Raw genomic sequence first — 22819 nt, 5'->3', positions numbered from 1 at the left:
CGCGCGGATCTGCGCGCGCACACGTAGGGCCCGGGCGCAAGCGCACTCGCACCCCCCCCCCCCGCGGGCGGCTCTGCGCACGCGCACCTGGCCCCCTGTGGGCCGCATTTCCCTGGCCGGTACCCGCGCCTGGGAGGGGTTCGGGGGCCCGAGTCCCACCACTGTGCACGGCTTCCTGCTTCCCCATCCTCGCCCCGGCTACCCAGGGGGACGCTCCTTCCTCTTCAGCGGTGTTTCGGCAGCAGAGAGCCGCGCCAGGCAGGCTACGAGAAATAATCCACCCGTAACTCGGGGTGTGGCCCACAGAAGTTGGAAACCGCACCTCGCAAGGGAGCGTTCAGATGACATGGAAATGAACTCCTCAGTTAGCTTGCTTTATTTTTTTATGTACTTTTTAGTTAGTTTGTTTTCTGGTTTTTTGAGACAGGGGATCTTCCTATAGCCCAAGCTGGCCTCAAACTCACAATGATCCTCCTGCCTCAGCCTCCAGAGTGCTGGGATCACAGGCGTGCACCATGCCTGGCACATTAGCTTTACAGTTTTACTTGGAAAGAAAAGTTAACACACACACACACAGACTTTAGGAATAAAATAAAAGAGAAAGCACAGTCAGGAGAAAAATGCTTTAAAATTGCAGTGATTAATTTTAGCTAGGCACGGTGGTGCACACCTATAATCCCAGCACTCTGGGAGGCTGAGGCAGGATAGCAAGTTCCAGCTCAGCCTGGGCAACATACAGACTTCTTTTGAGACGCTGTTTCAAGTTAAAAAATATAGCTGGGGATTTGGCTCAGTGGCCCCGCGCCTGCCTCTCTAGCACAAGGTCCTGAGTTCAATCCCCGGTACTGAAAACAAAATGAAAAAATATAATAGGGCTGAGGGTACAGCTCAGTGTAAAGGTCCTTCTTGCAATCCCCAGCACAAAAGGAAAAAAACGCCACACACAAAGCGCAATGTGCTATTTAACCCCGGGCACAGAAATAGATCAATAGACCGGGTGGGTGCCTGCAGCGCACCCACGCGTGCGGAAGTCTTCGGGTGGAGAAGTCACTGGGCCACTAACGGAGGAGGACACAGTGACAAAGCGGAGGAGGCTGCGGCAGGACCGTCCGGGACTTCAGTTGGCCCCCGGGAAAGGGCCCATGGGCTCAGCCCGGAGAGAGACGGCAGGCGGCGTTGTTGGAGGGGCCGCTGCTGGTGCCACTGCTGGCTTTGAAAATGCTGTCCCCACACCTGAAGATGGCCTTTCGCCTAATCCCTACTCCCTTTCTCCTTTAGAGAGACGAAGACGGTGGATCCTGGAGCTGCACGGCCCCAGGAGAGTCACAGTACTTATCCTTTTTCCTTCTCTGCGCATGCTCCATCACGAGACAATCACGTGCAGCCTAGGCCACGTGGGCCGCGTGTGGCATGAGTTACCCCACCTTCCTATGCTATAAATAGAGCGCGGCCTGGACGCCAGGGGCCCTTAGCTCATCAGTCTGTGGTCCCTTCTGGCCTCAGCTATAAAGCTTATGTATCCTTTCTTATTTTCCAATTTTGTTAATCTCCCACAGCTGTCCCCGCCTTCAGACCCTACGCTGTGCGGGGGCAGAAAGTCCACACAGATGTCAGAGCACAGTGATTGTACACAATAAGACGTGCAGCTTACTGCAGCTCACCTATTCCTAAAAACTAAGAAAAAAAATATATATATATATATACATACAGTATACGGGGGGAGTGAGACGGTTACAGGCATGCACCACCACACCTGAATTGGAGTTGCAATTTTAATGGTGAAAGATCTGGAGATCGTGAATACTCACATCCATGTGGGAAACACTCAACTTCACCCCCACAAGGGTGATGATGAAAGTTTGTTCTGTGTATTTTACCTCAAAACCTTTTTAAAAACTAAAGTTACATTTTATTGTTTTTTGGGTTTTGAGGGGTTTTTTTGAGACAGTATCTTGCAGAGTCACTAAATTTCTTGAGCTGGGTTAGAATGTGTGATTCTCCTGCCTCGGCCTCCCGAGTGCTGGGATTACAGGTGTGCAGCACCGCACCCAGTCTCACCTGGCTTTAAAGTCACACTGCATGACTGGAGACAATCACCTGAGGCCTGGGCTTACCGCCTCGGCACCTCCTACCTGACATAGTTTCTCCTCCTACTGAGCAGCTGTCCCGGGCCCTCCTCCAGGGAGGGTCTGATCAGCATAGGCTGAGGCAGGAGGATCACAAGTCTCTGTCTGGTCTCAAGAGAAAAACAAGTAGGGGCTGGGGATGTAGCTCAGCCTGAAAGCCTGGGGTTCAATCCCACACCATGAAAAAAAAATCAAAGCCCAAGTCAGTCGGATGGACTCATAAATACTTAACACTTCAAGAAAATGGGCACAGGGCCAAGGATGTAGCTCAGTGGTTCTGCTGCCTGGCTCCCAAGCGCAAGGTTCGGTACCAAAAAAAAGAAGAAAATGGGCACAGTGTCTTAGGAGATTTACATAAATCTTGCAGAAAACGTACTTCTCCCTCAAGGAGTAGCACCCTACCTGGAGACGTCTGAACACGTCACTGAATTTAGGCAAAGAGGAAAGAAGTATTAAGTCACCGGACAGCAGGGAACCATCTAAGATTCAATTAAATATCGACTCGAAGGCTCTGTCCAGCAGGTCACTTGTAGCAAACATTTAAGAGCTGGAGAAAGATTCTCACAGCACCCGAAGCAGTCACTGGGGTCAGTGGAGATGCCTCTCACAAGTGCTATTGAAGTCCTGATGCGTCTGCTGTTTCCCTCTAATGTGAACACAAATGCCCACCCGCATTTGTGTCCCAACCCACTCCTTCACCCACGATGCAAGAGATTCTATGTTGAGCTGGGCAGGAATCGAGGATTTCCCCCAGCAGGAGTGCACGCCTGTAATTCCACTTCCTTGTGAGGCTGAGGCAGGAAGATATAAAGTTCAAGGCCAGCCTGGATGACCTAACAACATTCTGCCTCCATAAACAAGTCCCAGTACAGCCAAAACAGAAAGTAAAATTTAAAAATCCAAATGGCTTCCCGCATTGTATCCCCTGCAAGTTTGACTACTTGATTTTGTATTTTGACCCTAAATAAGTTGCAGCACACATTGGTGCTGATATTTGTATTCTGGGCAAATCTCCTGGACATGAAGACGTTCCCTTGTCAAAGCCGTAATGTGGACCATGTTTCACCGTCATGCTGGGAAACCTCCCGCTGAAAGCCAGAAACCACTTGGACAACAACCAGTTTTCTATTTTACACTGCAGCACAGAAAGATCCTCCTTACTCTGTATTTATCTGAAGCACACGTGGTCTATTCTTTCAAGGTTGCCAGCTTTATTTAACATATAATACATGTTTGAATGTCAAACACTGACGGCCATTTACAACAGGAAGAATACCAAAGCCTTTCATGGAGAATGAATTCACAGCCAGAATTTTTTTGACGTCTTAATCTGTGGATGATAAAGCCCTCAAAACATCCGATCTGCTGTACACAGGAAGGAACAATGTCGGAGCAGAGCGATTCATTTGAACGAGAGTCCTATTGTTTAATCCACAGCCACGAATTTAAATTGATTTAAACTCTTTAAACCCTTTTCCTATTTCCTTTTTGTTTAGTTTTGTTTTGTTGAGACAGAGTCTCTCGGTAGCCCAGGCTGGCCTCAAACTTACTGCAATCCTCCTGCCTCAGCCTTCCAAGTGCTAGGATTACAGGTGTGCCCACCACACCCTGCAAACTCCTTTCCTTTCCTTTCCTCTCCACCTATTTTCCAGAACAATTTACATAATCAAGGTAATTTCCCCTATTTTTCATTTGCATCATTGCCCCATTTTCTTTCTGAACCTTAAATCCTCCTGACATCTGAGAGGTAATAAAATGGCTTTCACAGTTTACCCTAAATGTGTTACAGTTAAAAATATGTAAAATGAGAATGCAGTCTCACAGTAGTACCCCCGAAATAGACTACAGCCCGTCAGATCAGCACACAGCATCACAACTGATCCCTGCAGAGACCTTTGGCATTCGAATGAATAAAACCCCAAGGATGAGATGAAACAGAGCCCTGGTGAAAGCAGCCACCGGGCTTCCGCCTCCAGTCTGGGTTCGGGCAGTCTGGCTCCCTGGGCGATGCAGTGGCAGAGGCCGGGACCCAGACTGTGGCGCCACCTGCTGGACACTGCAGACCTGGGCTCCCAGACCCAGGGCGACCTTTCAACTGAGGATTTCCAAAACAGACTCGTGCAGCAGCACCTGCTTGGCCAGAGCCACTCCGCCGGCTCCGGGACACCGGCCCTGGCAGAGCATCCTGCGACCGCCCCGCTCCCCTCCTCCATGGCCTGACCCCCGGCCACGGCAGGACTCGGTCCCCTTGTGTCACACCAGGTCATTTCTCACAGCCGGCCTCGTGAGTGTGTCCAAGGGGAATGTGTGAAACCCATTCTAAAATCGCTCTCCACCGTATCGCTTACTGAACGACGACCCCACTGCACAGAACGCCTCGAGCAGCAGCCTCCAAGTGGTGGCGCACGTTGGTCATCCCAGCACTCTGGGAGGCTGAGGCAGGAGGATTTAAATTTGAGCCCAGCCTGGGCAACTTAGTGACTTAGTGCGATCCTATCGCAATAAAGGGGGCCGAGGATGTAGCTCAGGATGAAGGCTCTGCGTTGAATCCCCAGAGCAAAAATCAGAGTCACAGACTCGGCGACAGGGCCACCAGTGGCCAGGGCCCTCCTACGTGCTCTCCCATCACATCACTTCTGCTGAGGCCCCCGGGCTCCTACTCCATCTCCTGTGGCTCTGGCCCTGCAGGGCCATCCCCAGGACTCCTCTGCACGTGTATCTTGCAGTGGCGCTTCATGGTGCCCAGCTGGCGGAAGGCGTGGCCGCACACGGGGCACCGGTAGGGCTTGGCCTGCGTGTGGATCCGCATGTGTACGTTGAGGTTGCCACGGTGGCTGAAGCTCTTGCCGCAGTGCTCACACACATAGGGCTGCTCCCGGGTGTGCATGCGCAGGTGCCCCAGCAGCGTGGACTCGTGAGTGAAGGCCTTGGGGCAGAGGCAGCAGTGGAAGGGCCGCTCGCCTGTGTGGATGCGCAGGTGCACGCGCAGGTCGGACGGCTGCATGAAGCCCTTGTTGCACTGGTCGCAGCGGAAGGGCCGCTCGCCCGTGTGCGAGCGCTCGTGGATGACCAGCTGCGACCGGTACAGGTACGTCTTGCTGCACGTGCTGCAGCAGTGCGGGGCGGGCCTGGCTGCCGCGCCAGGGGAGCGCAGGGTCTCTGCCGAGTTCACCCCGCCTTGCTCCTCAGGGGACTCGGCCCCTGCCTGGGGACCTCCCAGGGACAGGGCCTGGTCTGGGCTCCTTTTCCGGGGGCGTCTGGGACTCAGGGGTTCTCCTCCAGGTACACGCTCGGCAGCCTCATTCTCGGCCTCAGGAGAGGCGTGGTGGTGCTGGGTCCCCTCGGCACCTGCTGGGGAAGGGACGGAGCCCACAGGCAGCATTTAACCAAGGCATCTGCAAGGGCTGCACCAGGCCTCTGGGAACTTCCGGGACTGCAGGGGACACTCGGGTCAGGGGCAGCAGGGGTGGGGCAGGCGACCGGCGGGGACACTGGTGAGGGGCCCTGCACCCTGGGGTCCCGTCACCCTACTCACCAGGGCCCGGCAGGAGCAGAGGCTCCCAGGCCTCCAACGCCGACACGTCCTCCCTGTGCCCCAGCTCACGCTCCAGGGGCTTTTGCAGAACCTCTGGGTGTCCTTCCTTGGAAGCCGCCTCGGGCAGCACAGCTTCGCCCTGCCACGGGAACCAGGAGGAGTCACTAACAGGCCCAGCCGGGAGCACAGAGCTCTCTCCTGACCGATGCGCTCATTTTCCCGAGCTTCCTGGAGACGCACGGAATCTCCCGGGCCCCAGAGCACCCTTGCCTGGCCTCCAGTCTGCACTAACCCTAACTGCCACCCGAAACCAAGTCCGTGCCCCAGCTGCCTTGCCCCTCTGTCTCCTGTCCGACTCCCCCAGCGCCGCTTCTCAGCGCAGTGCCTGGCTCCGCCCCCCACAGCCCCAGGAACATAGGCCCCACCCTCACCTGGCCCCACGGCTGCTCCGCCCCGGCTTGGTCCCTGCCCTCCGGGGACCAGAGCTCGGTGGACGAGTCCATCCTGACGTCCAGCTCCCCGGCCTGGTTGGCCATCTCCACATCTTCGGCCCGCAGGAGGAATTTCTGTCCTTCACAGATGACGATGGACTATGGGGGGCATGGCAGAGCCTCGGTCAAAACCCGGAGCGCCCAGACCTGCGGCCTCGCGCCTCCCAGCGACCGCGTGTCCAGCATCTGCCTCCCTGGGCACCGCTGGGCCCTGGAGGCCCCGCAGTCCCAGCCGCTGCTGCTCAGCTCAGTACCTGCCTGGGCCCGGACACGGGTGCTGCAGGAACACGGCGTCATTTGGACGTCAGGGCCCCCAAACCCAGAGGGAGGAAAAGCAGAACATTTCTGCTCAACACAACCACTGCGCCCGGGGCCGCTCCCCAGCCCTGGGCCTGGGGGGCTCGGGTGGGCAACGTGGGGATCCCCGCTTCATCTGTTCCCGATGGGACTGCCGGCCCTCTGCCCCCAGCGAGGAACCGCTGCTCACCCGGCTCCCGGATGCTGTCCCCGAAGGTTGCATGGCCCTCAGTCTCAGCCCAAAGCACATTCTAGACCAGGCGCCCCCTTGGTGGGGGTCCCGGGCCCTGCAGGTGCTGGGTGGCTGCCCCGTCTGTCTCTGCCCATTAGCATCTGCCCTGGAGTGCCAGCTGCCCAGTGTCCCCAGCTGATGACAGTCCCTCCCTAGCAGCACTGCTTTAGATCAAAGTCATGTCCTCCATTATCTATTTCCCTCTGTGGATTAAAAATTAAAAGTTCGGGCCCGGGATTTAGCTCAGTGCTTTCGCCGCCTGCTGTGCAAGTGCAAGGACCCGAGTTTGATCCCCGGTACCAAAATTTAAAAATAAAATAAAATAAAATAAATAAAAATTAAAAGTTCATAGCTGGGTGTGGTGGCACACACCTGTAATCTCAGCACTCAGGAAGCTGAGGCAGGAGCTCAAGGCCAGCCTGGGCAACATGTTGAGACCCTGTCTCAAAAAACAAAAATAAGTAAAAGTAAATGCATTAAATAAATAGTTCATTTGAATTTGCAGAGACAAAGCAGGCTGGCCTCTGCTCCCCACAGCGTCTCTGCCCTGCCCTGGCCGAGGTTCCGCCTGCCTGGCAACCTGTCCCCCACCCCTGCAGCCCCACATCCCCAGACATCCTGCCCACTGAACGTCTGACCCCTGCTGAGCAAGGTCTGCAAGATGCAGCCACTAGGAGCCATGCTTGGGGAGTCCTAGGATGCAAGTCAGCCCCGGGTGCAGGCACCCACTCAGCTCGACACACTGGGCCAGATGCTGGGGTCCACACCATGGTCCTGTCTCCCACCCACGCTCCCAAGCCAGTCTATCGGCAGGCATGCGAATCTCCGACTGTTTTGTGTTACAGGTGGCCCTGAGCCCGTCCTGGCTCCACCTGTGCTTGCAAAGGCACGAGTGTGCACGAAGCATGTGCACGGGATGTGCAGGTCACCCGCAGAGGACCGGGGTGCGGGGGCCGGTCTCCCACACACCCGTCTCACCCTGCTCACTGCTGAAGTCCCTGTCAGGACAAGCCTGCCTGCACCCCCCCTTCCCCAGCTGCTCCAACGCTCCAGCCCCCCGGGGGGGGGCAGTGCTCCCCACTCAGACCCGCCTGACCCAGGGGTCCGCCTGGCAGAGACCTGGCGATGTCTGGACTTGTCTGGGGTTGTTCCAGTGTCAGGGAGCCCAGGACCCGACCGTGATGGCCAGAGCACAGCACAGCCCTGCCCGTCCTGCCTGCCTCCAGCTGGCGGCCACCAAGTGTAGTCACCCTGGGACGACAAGAAAACTGTCACTGGGAGTAGGCCCTGACAAGGTAGGGTGAGTGGTAGCTCCCCAAGGCTGGGGGCACTGGTCCTCCCCCCTCGTCTCCAAACTCGAGGTGATGGGGTACAGTGGCGCACAACGGCAATCCCAGCACTCTGGGAGGCCGAGGCAGGAGAATTCCAAGTCTGAGCCCAGCCTGGAAACTTAGTAACTTGGGGAAACCCTCTCCCAAAATTTAAAAATTAAAAAGAGAGCTGGGGGTGTAGCTCAGTGCAAAGGCCTTGGGTTCCACCCCCTGTACCACAGGGGGAAAATTCAAGAAATACCCCTGCTCTACCCTCGGAGACCTGCAGAGGCTGCCCAGGGCTACCCTGAGGCGTGGACTCGTGCGACTCACCTCGGCACCCCTAAGGTGGGGACTGGACCTGTGCACTGGACGTGTGCCAGCATCTGCTTCCACCCACCAGCGGCAGGGGCGCCTCCCACACAAGCCCCGAGAGGTTCCAGCCGCCACCGTGACCCCGGCCCTCTGCACCCTGTTCCTGTGCCACCCCCTGCCCTGCTCACCGAGCCCAGGGGCCTCCTGTGGCCCTGAAGCAGCTCCTCCAGCTCCTCACAGCTCTGCACACGGTTCTCCCAGATCTGCACCTGCAGGTCCTCTGGCGCCGTGATTAGCAGCTGCTCCAGCACCAGCCGGTCCAGGATCTGCTCCGTGGAGTGCAAGTCAGGCCGCAGCCAGCGGTGGCACAGCTCCGACAGCTGCCGCAGTTCCTGCACAGGGTCAGAGCCCTTCCAGCAGAAGGCCCTGAAGCTCACGTGCCACCTCTCCAGGTCCCCTTCCTGCTTCCCTGGGTCCCACCCAGGCTCCCCCTGCTCGGTCTTTGGGGGGGTGGACATCGTCCTAGCAGGTCCTCTCCGGCGTCAGGAAGGCTGCAGTGAAGCAGGAGCCAGGTCAGCTTCAACATCTCCCTCCACCCCCCCTACCCGTCTAAATCCCCATCCCAGCCTGATGCCAGGTGCCAAGTTGGAAAACTCGGAAACTAAACCCTTCTGCTTCTGGAGACTCCCAGCTGCCACCTCTCCTGCAGGCCCACATGGGGGCCTTGGCTGCAAACGTGCCGTCAGTTTCCCTTCCATAAAAATAGAGGAACTGCTCTTGCCTGGAAACTACACAGGATTATGGAACCTTCCTAAACGCCTGAGGGTTTTTGTTTTTTGTGGTACTGCGATCAAACCCAGAGCCCTCACACTGAGCTGCATCCCCAGCCCTTTTTTATTTTGAGACAGGAGCTTGCTAAGTCACTAAGTTGCCTAGGCTGTGCTCAAACTTGGGTTCCTCCTGCCTCAGCCTCCCAGAGTGCTGAGATCACAGGCGTGTGCCCCTGTGCCTGGCTACAATAGCAGTTCTTGTCTTCCCACAGAGTGCAGAGCCAAACTACATTAGTCACAATTACACAGACATAAACACCCACACTCAAGGCTACGGAGGTGGAAGGAACACTGGGCACCTTAGCCCTGCGGAGCCGTGTGCTTTCCCCTTCTGGCCAAGAGCACTTTCGAGAAGCGCCCCAGGGAAGACAGTGCAATGGATCTCCAGGAGTTCAAGGCCAGCCTGGACTACTCGGGCATTTTGTTACTGAAATTAAACACGCTCTGATGCTCTACATGGAAGACCAAAAACTCCACCAAAAGACTTCCAGATTTGATAACCAAATTCAGTGGCGTAGCTGGAGACAAAGTCAATAGCCTTCCTGTACACAAATAAACTCACTGGGAGAAATGAGAGAAACAATCCCTTTCACAATAGCATCCCCAAAAATGAAATATCTAGGAATCAATCTGACAAAGGAAATAAAAGACCTCTACATTGAAAGCTACAGTAGGGCCAGGGATTTAGCTCAGTGATGCCACTGCCTGCCTTGCAAGCACAAGGTCGTGAGTTTGATCTCCAGTACCCCCAAAAAGGGGGAAAGCTACAGTGCTCTGAAAAAGGAGACTGAAGAGGATATCAGAAAATGGAAAGATATCGCTTGTTCTTGGATAGGAAAAACCAATATAGTGAAAATGGCCATACTCCAAAACTGTTATACAGATTTAGTGCAATCCAAATCAAAATCCCAAAAGCATATCTCACACAATTAGAAAAAACAATCCTAAAATTCATTTGGAACCAGAAGAGACCTAGAATAGCAAAGGCAATTCTGGGCAACGAAGGCAAGGCAGGGGCATCACAATCCCTGACCTTAAATTATACTATAGAGCTACTATGATAAAAACAGAATGGAACTGGCAAAAGAACAGACCTGAGGATCAATGGAACAGATTAGAAGATGAAGAAACAACTTCACACACACTCAGCCACCTAATATTTGACAAAGGAGCCCAACATCTTCACTGGAGGAAAGATAGCCTCTTTAATAAATGGTGCTGGAAAAACTGGCTTTCCACATGCCAAAGATTAAAACCCATATCTTTCACTACATAGTAACCTAAAAATCGAAATGGATCAAAGATCTAAAACTTAAAACAGAAATTCCAAATCCGTTGGAAGAGAGAATAGGTAGAACACTTGAGGACATAGGAGTAGGCAAAGACTTCATGAACAAAACATAGACTGCATGGGAAATACTACAAAGAATCAACAACTGGGATCTCATCTTATTAAAAAGCTTTGGCACAGCAAAAGAAACCACCAACAGAGTGAAGAGTCAACCCACAGGGTGGGAAAAAATTTTTCCAGCTATCCATCAGATAAAGGACTATTATCTAGAATATATCAATAACTCAAAAAAATCAGACCGCCCCCATTTAAAGACCTAGTCCAAAAAGGGGGATCTGAAATGAAAAGACACTTCTCAGATGAAGAATTAGAAACAGCAAATAGATATATGAAAAAATGTTCAACATCACTGGTCATTCATGAGATGTAAATTAAAACAACTCTGAGATTCCACCTCACCCCAGAAAGAATGGCTGCTATCAAGTAATCAACCAATAACAAATGCTGGCGGGGCTGTGGGGAGAAAGGAACCCTTCTCCATTGCTGGTGGGACTGTAGACTGCTGCAACCACTGTGGAAATCAGTATGGAGATACCTCAAAGAACTAGGACTAGAGGTCCCATTTGACCCAGCTATTCCCCTGCTGGGGATCTTCCTGAAAGAATTAAAAGAATCATTCCACAGCGATATATGTGCACCCATGTTTATAGCGGCACAGTTTGTAATAGCTAAAGCTTGGAAACAGCCCAAGTGCCCATCAACTGGAGACTGGATAAAGATGTGGTTTTTTTTATAAAATGGAGTACTACTCAGCCATAAAGAACCAGAAACTAGAGTCATTTATAGCTAAATGGATGCATATTGAGGCCATACTCTTAAGTGAAATAAATCAGACACACATGTGTAAATACCGAATAGTTTCTCTGGTGTGAGAATCTGAAAGTACAAATAAGGACTGAAATGTATAATAGATATTGGGAAACAGGAAAAAAATGTTCAAATGGGAACAGAAACAAGGGAGGAGGAAGAAAGGAAGAGACAAGAAAAAAGTGAAAATAAAAGGAAAAAATGGAAACAAAGCTTTTGCACACAGGGAGGGGAGGGGCTTGAGGGGGATGGGGTTAAAATAAAATTTATTTAGAAGAATAAAAATAGGCCACCACAGGCCGGGGATTTAGCTCAGTGGTTCTGCCGCCTGCCTCGCAAGCTCAAGGACCCAAGTTCGACCCCCGGTACCAAAAAAAAGAATAAAAATAATGAGAAAAAAAAGAACATCGTAAATCAAGTTTGGCAGGGCACGCCCATAATCCCAGCAGTCTGGGAAGCAGAGGCAGGAGGATCACAATTTCTACCCCACTTCTATAAATGGAGAGGGAAGAAGGCAGCGCTGGGGGATAGGGAGAAAGGCTAAGATATATTAGGTACAGGTACAAATTCCCTACTACGAATGCGAACTATGCATGACAATACGCACTAATAAAAAAATTATTGGGCGGAGGATGTAGCTCAGCGGTGCAACTCCTGCCTGGCAAGCACCCGGTCCTGAGTTCGATTTCCAGTACCCCAAAAAGATTCTTTAAAAAATTAAACAAATTGGAGCTCACACGTTAATTGTTCAAAACGCAGGGGATGCGGCCCGCGAAGGCCCTGGTTCCAGCCCAGTCCGAGCACACGAACGTCAAGAGCGCTGAGGTGAGAAACCCGGGTTAAAATCTAGCGCCTACCGAAGCAGCACCCACCTGGGTCCGAGGCACCACGAAGGCCCACACTGCACACGGAGGTCCAGCAGGAGGCCCGGCTGGCTGCGTCCTCCGCTCCTGGCGTCCGCTGTTCCCGGCGCTCTGCAGACAGCGGCCCTGAGCCGCTATTTCTATGGAGCCGTCCCGCCCAGGGCCCAACCCGCCTGGTGATTGGTTCACAGCCGTGGCGTCCGCCTGGGACGCCTGAGCCAATGAAACACCATCTCAGCAAATCCCCGCCCAGTCTGCGCTGGTGATTGGACCCCTCAGCTCCAGAGTCACTTCCGAGTCCCCTGGGCCACGTGCCGCATGCTGGAGGCCTCGGAGCATCCCGCGTCCGGGCCAGCGGCCTGGCCACCGTGGCCGTCTGTTTAGTGTCGGTCTAGAGTGTTCGTTTTGTTTCGCTTTGTTTTGTTTACTACAAATGTATCTAGCAGGATTTCATTTCAGATAAACTGAAAGTCACACGCCAGTAATCCCAGCAGTGGGAAGGCTGAGGCAAGCCTGGGCAGACTGGGAGCCTCAGTTTCAAAAGAAGATTAGGTCGGGTGTGGTGGCACACACCTGTAATCTCAGCACCCTGGAGGCTGAGGCAGGAGGATCCCTGCAAGTTCAAGGCCAGCCTGGGCTACATAGCTAATTCAGGCCAGCCTGAACTGCATAATGAGACCCTGTCTCAGAAAAACGTAACAACAAAAATGGCAGTAGGGTTGTCATAATACGGGGTGCACTGTTACGCTTTGGTGTATGTGAGCATTTTGAATTGATTAAGTCAGATAGATTAACAAATTCATCACCCCTCTGGCTTATCATTTTTGTGTTGTAATAACATTTAAAGTTTACTTTTACCATTTCAAATATGCATGCAGTCCTTTTTTTTTTTTTTTTTTTGGTACCTGGGATCGAACTCAGGTCCTTGTGCTTGCGCAGCAGGCGGTGCAGTCCATTTTTAACACTTTGATAATGTGGCATAATTACCATAACCAAGCTACTTAGCACACCTAGGGCCAAGGGGATTCCCTTTTCTGTTTCTTTTCTCTTTGTCTTTGAGGCCCACCCAGAACGCTTAGCAGATGACAAGTGCAGCTGTGGCCCCTTGCTTCTGGGGATGGGTTTGGGGACCCCAGCAGGTGCCTGAGCCCCTGGACCACACCAGCCCTACACAGCCCACCATACGGGCACCATGGCGTCCACCTGGTCAGCCCTGTGGTGCCCGGGGACTCGGAGAGGGCGGCTGCATCTCGGGCGGGTGTGGCCATCGCCATGTTCGTGTGGTGAAGGCTGCAGGATGTTGTGAATGCAGGAAATATCACGGTGAGAATCTGGATGGAGCCATCACAACTTAGGGTTGATGGCAAATAACAACTCAACGGGCCCAGTTAAATTCCGATGTCAGGACCTAGGCCTGGTGATGCAGGCCTATGAATCCAGCTACTCCCGAGGCTGAGGCAGGAGGATCGCTGTGAGTTTGAGTCCAGCCTGGATAACACAGTGACTTGTGAGACCCTGTCTCAAAAATGTAATAAAAAAGCTAGGAGTGCAGCTTAGTAGAGACCACTTGCCTACTGTGCGTGAGGCACTGAGTCCAGTCCCCAGCACTGGACAGAGACAGAAAAAACTGAACGGCCTGCAGGAATTTTCCATGAAGGACTTCTTGGTCTAAGTGTGTCCTGTGACCTGTCTGGAGCACCTGGTTTGATCTGAATTGGGTGGAACGGAACGCATGAGCCTCTCCCAACCTCCCAACGAGTGCGAGTGTGTCACCCACAGGACCCACCTTGGGCACTGGCCCTCCCTGCCCTGGGTCCTCCAGCTCAGCCCTCGAGGGCTCCGCGTACGTTGCTGTACGCTGTCCAACAGGGGCTCGACCTGGCCCAGCCAGCACTCCGCTCCGAGGCTGCAGAGCTCCTGTGTGTGTGTGTGTGTGTGTGTGTGCACATGTGTGTGTGTGCACAGCAGTGTGTGTGCACGCATGGCAGTGGGTGGGAACAGGGCTCCCATGTGCCCTTCCACTGAGCTCCTGGGCTCCATCACACCCCACGGCCCCCACCCAAGTGGCCCCAGGTCCTGTAATTCCTGTGGCCGCAGTCTCCGGAAGGCCGACTTCGCCCCGTGACACTGCTCACGACACACACGCACACCCATGCACCTGTGTGACTGCACCTCAGGGCCCTCAGCCCTGTGTCCCTCATGTGGCTCTGCGGCGCCCACCATGCCACTGCTGGTCGCTCATCCCGGACACCACCGCCGCCCCCCGTGTCCCCAGAGCCCTCCTGGCCCTGCTACTCCCGCCCGGCTGCATGTCACCCTGACCTCTGCCCTGAGCCCTGAATTTACACGTCCAGCCCCCAGTCCCCACCCCAGCCACAGGCATCAAGGACGCCCCAGGCAGCAGCCCCAAAGCCACCCTGACCCCGGGACCCAGGCCTGGGCTGCTGCCCCCACCCCACGGCAGCTCCGGCCATCCCTTGGCAGAGACCTAAAATCCGGGACAGCTTTGCTGAGTCCCCAAAATCCCGCAGTCTGCCGGGGTTCCCTTGGCACTGCCCCAGACTTCCGGGAGTCCCCACCCGCCCTCTGTCACCCATGCTGTGGCGCCCTGGTGGCCCTGGCTCTGTAGTCTTCTGTCGGAATAGAGGCCACGGTGACGCCACTCAGATGCGCCAGGTCCTGTACACAAACCTCCAGGGGCTCCCAAGTCCCTGGGCCGCCCTGTGCTGGGCCCGGGGCCCCTGAAGTCCTGGTGACCCTCGCTGTCCGTGATGGAGCCCCTGACCGGCGCTTCAAGGCTCAGCCCTCTTCCCCCCAGCTCTGCCCAGCAGTGACCAGGCCCCTGCTGCCATCTCTGCCCCTTTTCTCACTGTAGGCACTGGGATGTCTTATGTCTCGGGGTTTTTAGTGCCCAACTCCCATTTCCTTCAGAATACAAGCTGCAGCATAGCGGGGACCTTTGGAGGTTCTTTTCGGTCTGTTTCACTGTCCGCTGTCTCCTGAACCCCTAGACAAGCTCTGGTCACACAGAAAAGGCAATCGAGACTCAGTTTCTCCTCAGTCTCGGCTGATGAGCGGGGGGACTTCGGTGACTATCGCCGGGCAGAAACTTCACTAAGCTTCGCGGCTTCAGTTGCCTTCAGCGACTTAAAGTTCACAGCGAGGGCAGGGAAAGAGGTGGAACTGAGTTCCGGGAAAGTCACCACCAGTCCCCAAGAGGCACAAGCCTGTCCCCAGCCTGAAGCCCGTCCACCAGCGCAGGCCCGAGTGTCTGCTGTGGCCGCTGAGTGCCGCTCTGTCCTCGGTCCCTCTGTCCCCGAACACTGCCTCACCGAGTGGCCGCTGACTTGGAGCCTTTCTTGGTTACACAGCCACTTGTAACCATGAGCCACGCCAGTCCGTTCTCCTCTAGTATCTCATTGTAGATCTTTTTTCTTACATTTTTTATTGGTACATTTTAGGTACACAATACATTTACGTTTATCATTGGGTACTTGAGCCTGTACATGATGGATCTTGGTTCATTGTAGATTTTTTTTGTCTAGTTGATCTATTTGAGGTCCCCCATTACAATTGTTCAGTGCTTATTTGCTTTTCCATGTCCATTAATATTTTCTTTATATAGTTGGATGCACTAGTAATTCATGCATATATACATATGATTCTTATCTCTTCCTCTTGGATTGTTCCTTTTAAGGATTCAGTGACCATCTTTGTCTCTCTTAATCAGTCTTGGCTAGAAATCCACTTTATCTGCAAATAGAATAGCTACCCCTGCTTTTTTCTAGGTTCCTGTTGCATGGAGTATTTTTTTCCATATTTTGATTGTCAGTCTGTGTATTTCTTTTTGAGTTAAATGTGTTTCTTGTATGCAGCATATTGTTGGATCTTGCTTCTTGATCAATTCTGCCAGTCTATTTTCTTTGACTGGTGAAATTGAGACATTAACAATGATGGTTATAACTGATATGCACTGACTTATCCTTGTCATGTTGTTTTCCTATTGTTGGCTCCCTTTTTTCCCACTCTGTTTAATTTCTTGCCTTGCCTGGTGGATTCATTCTGTTGGGGTTCATGGAGTTGTAATCCTTGTTATTTCTTTCTACAATATCCTTCAGAACATTTTGGAGTGCTGGTTTGATGTTCATGAAGTTCCTCAGGGGTTCTATGTCATAGAAGTATCTTATTTCTCCATCAGTTTTGAAAGATAGTTTTTCAGGATACATCAATCTGGACTGGAGGTTGTTTTCTTTTAGGGCTTGAAATACTTCAACCTTTCCTTGACCTGAGGGTTTGGGTTGAGAAGTCTGCTGTGATTCTGATGGGCTTTCCTTTATAGGTGATATTCTTTTTTTGTTTTCTCTAACAGCTTTTAATATTCTGTTCTTGTGTTAGATTTCTGGAATCTTGACTAGTATATGCCTAGATGTAGATTTTTTTTCAATCATAACTAATTGGAGTCCTATATGCCCCACTTATCTGTACGTCAAATTCTTTTTCCCTGTTTGGGAAGTTTTCTGCCATTACTTCTGTGAACAGTTTTGTTGGTGTGTTTTTTTTTCCTGGTACCGGGGATTGAACTCAGGACCTTGCACTTGTGAGGCAGGCGGAGTGCCACTGAGCTAAATCCCCTGCCCAATGTGAACATTTTTTAATGTCGTTTGAGCTAGCTGATGCTTTTTCATTGACTCTGATCAATCTTGTGTTACTCTTCTTTGCATCATCTAGCAGCTGTTGGATTGATTTCTTGTGGTCCCTTACTATATTTAAGAGATCTTTCTTTTCATGATCAATAACTGCAATCCTGTCTTCTATGTCTGATATTCTGACCTCACATTGGTTTATTCTGCTGTGTATACTTTCAATGGAGTTTTGTTTTTTTTGTGTTTTTTTTTTTTTTTTGGTACCGTGGATCGAACTTGTGTTCTTTCACTTGCAAGGCAGGCAGCGGAACCACTGAGCTAAATTCCCAGCCCTTCAGTGGAGTTTTTAATCTTCTGGATGTCTATTTGAATCTGTTTCATGGACTCCATTTCTTTCCTATGTTGGGCATCCATGGTTTCCATCATTTCCCTAAGATTCTCTATTTTTTTATCTGTATCTGCTCTAGAGTCACTAATCATGTCTTTCATTATGGTCACCATCTCTGTAGCTATCTAATAAATTATTTCTTAGAGGTCCCATTTGACCCAGCTATTCCCCTGCTGGGTATCTTCCCAAAAGAATTAAAAGAATCATACCACAGTGATATATGTGCACCCATGTTTATAGCTGCACAGTTTGTAATAGCTAAAGCTTGGAAACAGTTCAATCGCCCATCAACTGGAAACTGGATAAAGAAGATGTGGGTTTTTTTATATATAAAATGGAGTACTACTCAGCCATAAAGAACAAGAAATTAGAGACATTTATAGCCAAATGGATGCATATTGAGGCAATACTCTTAAGTGAAATAAATAGGACACACATGTGTAAATACCGAATAGTTTCTCTGGTGTGAGAAACTGAAAGTGTAAATAAGGATCAAAATGTATAACAGATAATGTGAAATAGGAAGAAAAGGTCCAAAGGGGAAGGGGAAGTGAGAAGGGTAAGGGAAAGGAAAGACGGGAAAGGAATAAATACGAAAAAAGGGAAAAATGGAAACAAAGTCTTTGTAAATCAGGAGAGGTGGAGGGGTTGAAGGGAGGGCAGAGGAATGGGGAAAAAAGAAGAACCAAGATTCATCATGTAAAAGTACAAATTCTCAATGATGAAGTCATCATATTGTATACCTAAAATGTACCAATAAACTTAATGAATAAAAAAAAGAAATTATTTCTGATTTGATTTTTTTTCCAGAGCCTCTTTCATCTGCTTTGTTACTTCTGCTGTTACCACTTCAGGGAGTCCAGGTGGGTGGTTTTCAGCTTGTTCCACCTCATTGATCCCTGGGTTTGCCTTTGGTGAGCTGGAAGTCTAGGGTTGCATCTTAAGTGTCTTCTCATTTTCAATTTTTTTTAGTTTAATTCCTGGCTTGATACTTGTAAACTGCTTATGGCAAGTGGCTTTATTGGTAGTATTTAGAACCCTAAGGAAATGACTACTTCTCAGAGATGTCTTCCAGGTGTAGCTGGCTTTTGGGTTTTGAGTCTGTTGGAAGACCCTACCTCTTCAATTTATTGGGGATGAGAAGTTGCTGCCTGTTTGGCCTAGCCCCTGGATCTTTGGTACAGACCTAAAGCATTGTTTAAAACCTTTAGACAATCTCAGTCTTGGCACACCAGGAAGAACAACTGATTAGAACAATTACATCACCTTGGCTAAAGTACTACAGTCAGCCGTAACAATAGCATCAAACACAGCCTAGAGAATGACAAGCTGTGGTAACTTTGAAGTTTCCACCTTTAACCATATGAACTAGATTTGTAGTTATATAACAAAATCTAAAATAAACCAGAAAATTTTATACAGTAAATATACCCTCAATATGGTGATTTTACCCTCGAGGAGAAAATTTTAAAGGGGCTGGGGGGGATAGAGAAATAGAAGAGAAAGAGGTTAGAAGGCTGGTGGACAAAGGAAGATTATGCAAACTTTGGGAAACTGGTGAAGAAGACAGGAGGGAAAGAGAGAAGGAAGAAATAAAAACAAGAACAGAACAACAACAAAAAAACTAGAAACGATGTTCACACTTATATAAAAATAAGAACAAACAATCAAGAAAAAAGAAATCAAAAAACAAGAAAAGGGAAAGAAAAGTCCACTTCGGGCATGTCTCTACTGTCACTGCTAGACAGAGTGGGCAGATGGAGCCCAAATCCATGTTGATTAATGGCAGCAAGCCAGCTGTAGATTTATGGTGGGGTAGTAGATAATCCTAGCAAGACTGTACCTTTCTTCTCAAGCTCAGGTAGTCAGGCTGGAACACATTTGGTTCACCCTGCAACACTCTATGTGCATCCTGGGGGCCTGACTCAGCTCCACCTCACCCTAACTCCAGGAGCTGCTAGCTGAAGCCAGCCCACAGCTGCTCTGAGTTCTGAGCTCAGTTGTTCCCTCTCCAAGCCACTGGCCAATCCTCCTCTCCTGGGGAGCATCTGAACCCAAATAACTGACCAGCCACTGCAGTCTGCTGCATCCACTGCTGCATTCCGCTGGTCCATTTCTCTGTGGAGGCCTCTAGGGTAGCCAGCAGTCCCTGTGCATCTGCAGGCTGAAGCAGCCCCTCCCACACAGTAAGTCAAGCTCAAGGAGAAAGCACCTCTCGCCCCTCCCTCTTCTGTGTCAAGGGCTCTTCACTCTCCCCACAGGATTCAGTTCTCCCTGCAGATCCTTGCTGGCCCCAGGACCCCCTTCACTCCTTCTCTTCCTCACACTGCCATAATCCTGCATCTGGACACCGAATCCCAGAGAGGCTGTTTCTCTGCTGTTCCCCACTCTGCCATCTTCCCAGAAGTCCCTCCTTCTTCTTTCCTCTTTGGGGAGGAAATAATTAAACTGATAATTTTAATTTAATTTAATTTAATTGATAATAATATTAATAATAAATAATTATCAATTGATAATTGAACCAGGGGGTGCTCCGCGCCTGAGCTAATCCTCCGCCCTCTTCATCTCCAGACAGATCTCCCTATGTTCCCCAGGCTGGGCTTGAACTTGCAAACCTCCTGCCTCAGGCTCCCAAGTGTCTGGGTTTCTTGGACTGTGTTCCCACACCCAGCTTCTCCAACACTTTCTACCTGGAGACAGCTGAGACCCCACACACAGGTGAGGCTCTGTCCCCAGGCTCTGCCCCTTCCAATGCCACTTGAGAGCCCTGGCCATGGACCAGGCCCTGCACCACCCCCTTGGGCTGACTCATTCACTCCAGCTGCGGACAGGTCTCGGGGACACCTCCATTGCCAGGGCTGTTAGGGCAGAGGGGATGAGGTGCAGGGCGAGATGAGGGGTGCCTGGGCACGCCTGGCTTCCCAGGACTCCCCAACCCCAGCCACCAGAAGCCATCTGACCCCATCCTTTCTGGAAGCTTTAGCAGCCTTTGGTCCCCAACCCGACCCCCTCCTTCCAGGGGCTGTGGGTGGGGGTGAAGGTCGCGAGCCTCCAGTCCTGCTGAGTTGCTGTGGTGACAGGTGGCAGTCCCTGCCCGGAGCCACCTAGAGCTGCCAACCAGAGACGATCATCGTATACAAGCCACGGTCACTGTTGCCGTGGAGGACTCCTGAGCCCTCTGAGGTGTGGGTCGGGCTTGCAGAATCAAAGACCCTCCCACCCCTGGGTCCTCACCAGCTCCTCTCTCGCCCACTTCCGGCCATAGCTGGGGGTCCCAGATGCCACCAGCCTCCCTGCCCCAGGCCGCTCACCCCAGGTCAGCTGACCCGGCCTCCCCAGCAGCCCACCGGTCTCAGACCCCAGGCCATGCGGGGAGCCCCAGCGGTGCCTCCGCTGTCCCCTCCTGCTCCGCCTCACGCGCTGAGGGCTGTGTGGTCTGGGGAGCTTGGATGCTGCCGCCCAGCTGGCCTGTGGGATGAGGCGGATTGTGCGCTCACTGGACTCGCTCTGTTCACAGGAGCAGGACTGGGCCTCCAGCAGCAGCAGAGAGTGCATCCCAGCCTCCCTGGGCTAATCCTAGCATTCGGGGAGGCTGAGGCAGGAGGATCACTAGCCCCAGCCCCACCTGAGCAACTTAGTGACTAAGCAAGACCCTGTCTCAGAATAGAAAGGGGTGAGGAGAGATGAACTACAGGGACGTTTAATAGTTAAGAATTTATTACAGACACTCAGGAAAGAGGACTCCAGAGCTGCTCCTGAAAGCAGCAAGAACAATGGGACAAGGGTGTTCAGAGTGAGGGGAGGATTTTGAAGGGGATTCATGGAGATGTGTCTTTTATTGCAATACTTCTTTGAAATTTAAGCATTCACTATATATCTCAACCATACAGCAATATTGAGAGGACGGATCCGAAGGCAAGGGTTCTTACCAAAAACAAAAGCAGAAGTCCAGCATGGAAGTGACCACAGGGAAGTCTCTGAGGTGCTGAGGGTGTTGGCCCTGGCTGCGTGATGTGTGCATCGAGGTGAGTGCCCGTGCCCACCTGCTCAGGTGTATGCTCAACATACAAAGACTTTCTGCACATCAATTAGGCCTCAGTACAGCTTAAAAACAGCGAGGCATTCCCAGCGCTCCGGCCTGTGGCATGCCATCACGCACCCAAGGTGGTGTGAACCCTGGGTACAAGGCATCGAGGGTGGGGCAGGGCCAGCGGCCTGGTCCCCCAAGGGTCACGCTGGCCATGGCTGTTGTGGGCTCACCCACGCAGAGCTCAGTCCAAACACAGCCATGCGCTTTGTGGGCCCAGGCCCAAATAAAAGCATGCGGACTCTGCCAAAATGACTCAAGATGACAGCCAACCCCACGAGCTCAGCCTGCTCTCCCACACGTCCAGGACAGGGCTGAGGCCCTGTAGCTCAGAGTCAAGCCGAGGATTTGCTATCTTTCCCTAGGGCAGTGTGGGGCAGCAGGTGGCAGTGTCATCCTGTGGGCAGACAGATGCCAGAGGCTCCACCGGGGGCAGCGAGATGGCAATGGGAGCAGCTGGGCCAGAGGTGGGGCCGCCTGGGCTGAGGGGGGGGCCCTCTCGGGGAGGGGGGGGGACAGACTGTATCTCAGGCGGAGGCGACGCCGGGCTTCCGGCGCAGCGCTGGCCCCTCCACCCTGACACCCAGGGCACTGGCCACGCCTCGCTCGTCGGGCTCACAGTCTTGCCTTTTGCTTGAATGCGTCACAGAAACCCAAACCACACATGTCCAAGGGGTTTACTTTTAAGTTTTGAGGGAGCTTCAGTTAGAAACATATTTCAGTACCACGTTGAGCTGCCCAAGACCAGGGCCCTGTACATCGCCTCCAAAGGACCCAGCACACCCAAGGCCACAGGGGGCTGTGTCAGCAGCTGCCACACTGCTGTTGGAAACAGTGCCAAGGAGGAGTGCGGGCCTCACTCGGCACAGACCCAGGGCTCGGCCCCTGCAGAGCTCTGTCTTCAGCTGGTCGATCTGTGGATTTGGAAGCCGGATGTGCAGGGCGACTGCAGCAGGATACTGGGGAGAGGAGAGCAGAGGCTGGGAAGGAAGCGGCTGCACAGTAGTACAGTGCAGCTGGGGGCAGAGAGGGTGCTGGGATCTGCAGTTCAGGGGACAGAGGGAGGGGCTCGGAGCTGCAGGTGAAGTGCAGGGGCGGATTGTGGCTCCCAGGCCTGATCTCCACCTCGTTCACCTGTGCCCGACACCGCTGCACATCGAGGAGCCCACCAAAGTGAGCCAACGCATCCCCAGGACGCAGCCCGAGCCGAAGATCACAGCACAGTGAGCCTCTGTCCCGCAGCCCTGGCCTCTGTCTCCCCCAGGGACCCCACTACCTCGATGATGTCCCATCCACCTCTACTTGGCCACTAGACCTGAGAATCTCGAAGCCTGGGCCATTCTGTCCCCCTGAGGCATGAGGCCAAGTCTGGAGAATTCCTTTCCAGTCACAACTGTGCATCTCGGTGCGCAGTGTGGCGTTCCCACAAACACACACAGTGAGGACAGAGCGGGCCGGAGCCCTCCTGTCACCCCCGAGCCCAAGCCTCCCGAAACCCTCCCATTGCCACTGTCACTGTCACAGCCACACCTGTGCCACACGCC

At 52.4% G+C, this 22819-nt stretch overlaps 1 protein-coding gene across 1 annotated transcript; it reads right to left on the bottom strand.

The window, feature by feature from the left end:
- Positions 1–3329: 3329 nt before the first annotated feature.
- On the bottom strand, positions 3330–8824 carry LOC101718433 (zinc finger and SCAN domain-containing protein 5C). Its single transcript, XM_087200914.1, has 4 exons — positions 8495–8824; positions 6093–6251; positions 5662–5800; positions 3330–5474 (listed from the first exon to the last, which is right to left on the bottom strand). The coding sequence occupies exons 1-4, from the start codon at positions 8822–8824 to the stop codon at positions 4783–4785; spliced, it is 1320 nt and encodes a 439-aa protein (XP_087057040.1). The 3' UTR covers positions 3330–4782.
- Between the last annotated feature and the right edge of the window lie 13995 nt (positions 8825–22819).

The sequence above is a fragment of the Heterocephalus glaber genome, unplaced genomic scaffold (assembly GCF_053883595.1).
Source record: "Heterocephalus glaber isolate CG9 unplaced genomic scaffold, H.glaber_assembly_v1.0 deba00001745, whole genome shotgun sequence".
Classification (NCBI taxonomy): Eukaryota; Metazoa; Chordata; class Mammalia; order Rodentia; family Bathyergidae; genus Heterocephalus; species Heterocephalus glaber.
The sequence above is the reverse complement of the archived record's forward strand: the minus strand, read 5'-3'. Positions and strand labels throughout refer to the sequence as shown.

What these genes read in the sequence shown, in the direction of transcription:
- LOC101718433 (XM_087200914.1), bottom strand. Translation starts at nt 8,824, where the DNA reads ATGTCCACCCCCCCAAAGACCGAGCAGGGGGAGCCTGGGTGGGACCCA. An exon ending in ACAGGAGGCCCCTGGGCTCG is followed by an intron (nt 6,252 to 8,494) that starts GTGAGCAGGGCA and finishes TGCCCCCCATAG; the next exon opens with TCCATCGTCATCTGTGAAGG. An exon ending in TCTGCTCCTGCCGGGCCCTG is followed by an intron (nt 5,475 to 5,661) that starts GTGAGTAGGGTG and finishes CTTCCCCAGCAG; the next exon opens with GTGCCGAGGGGACCCAGCAC.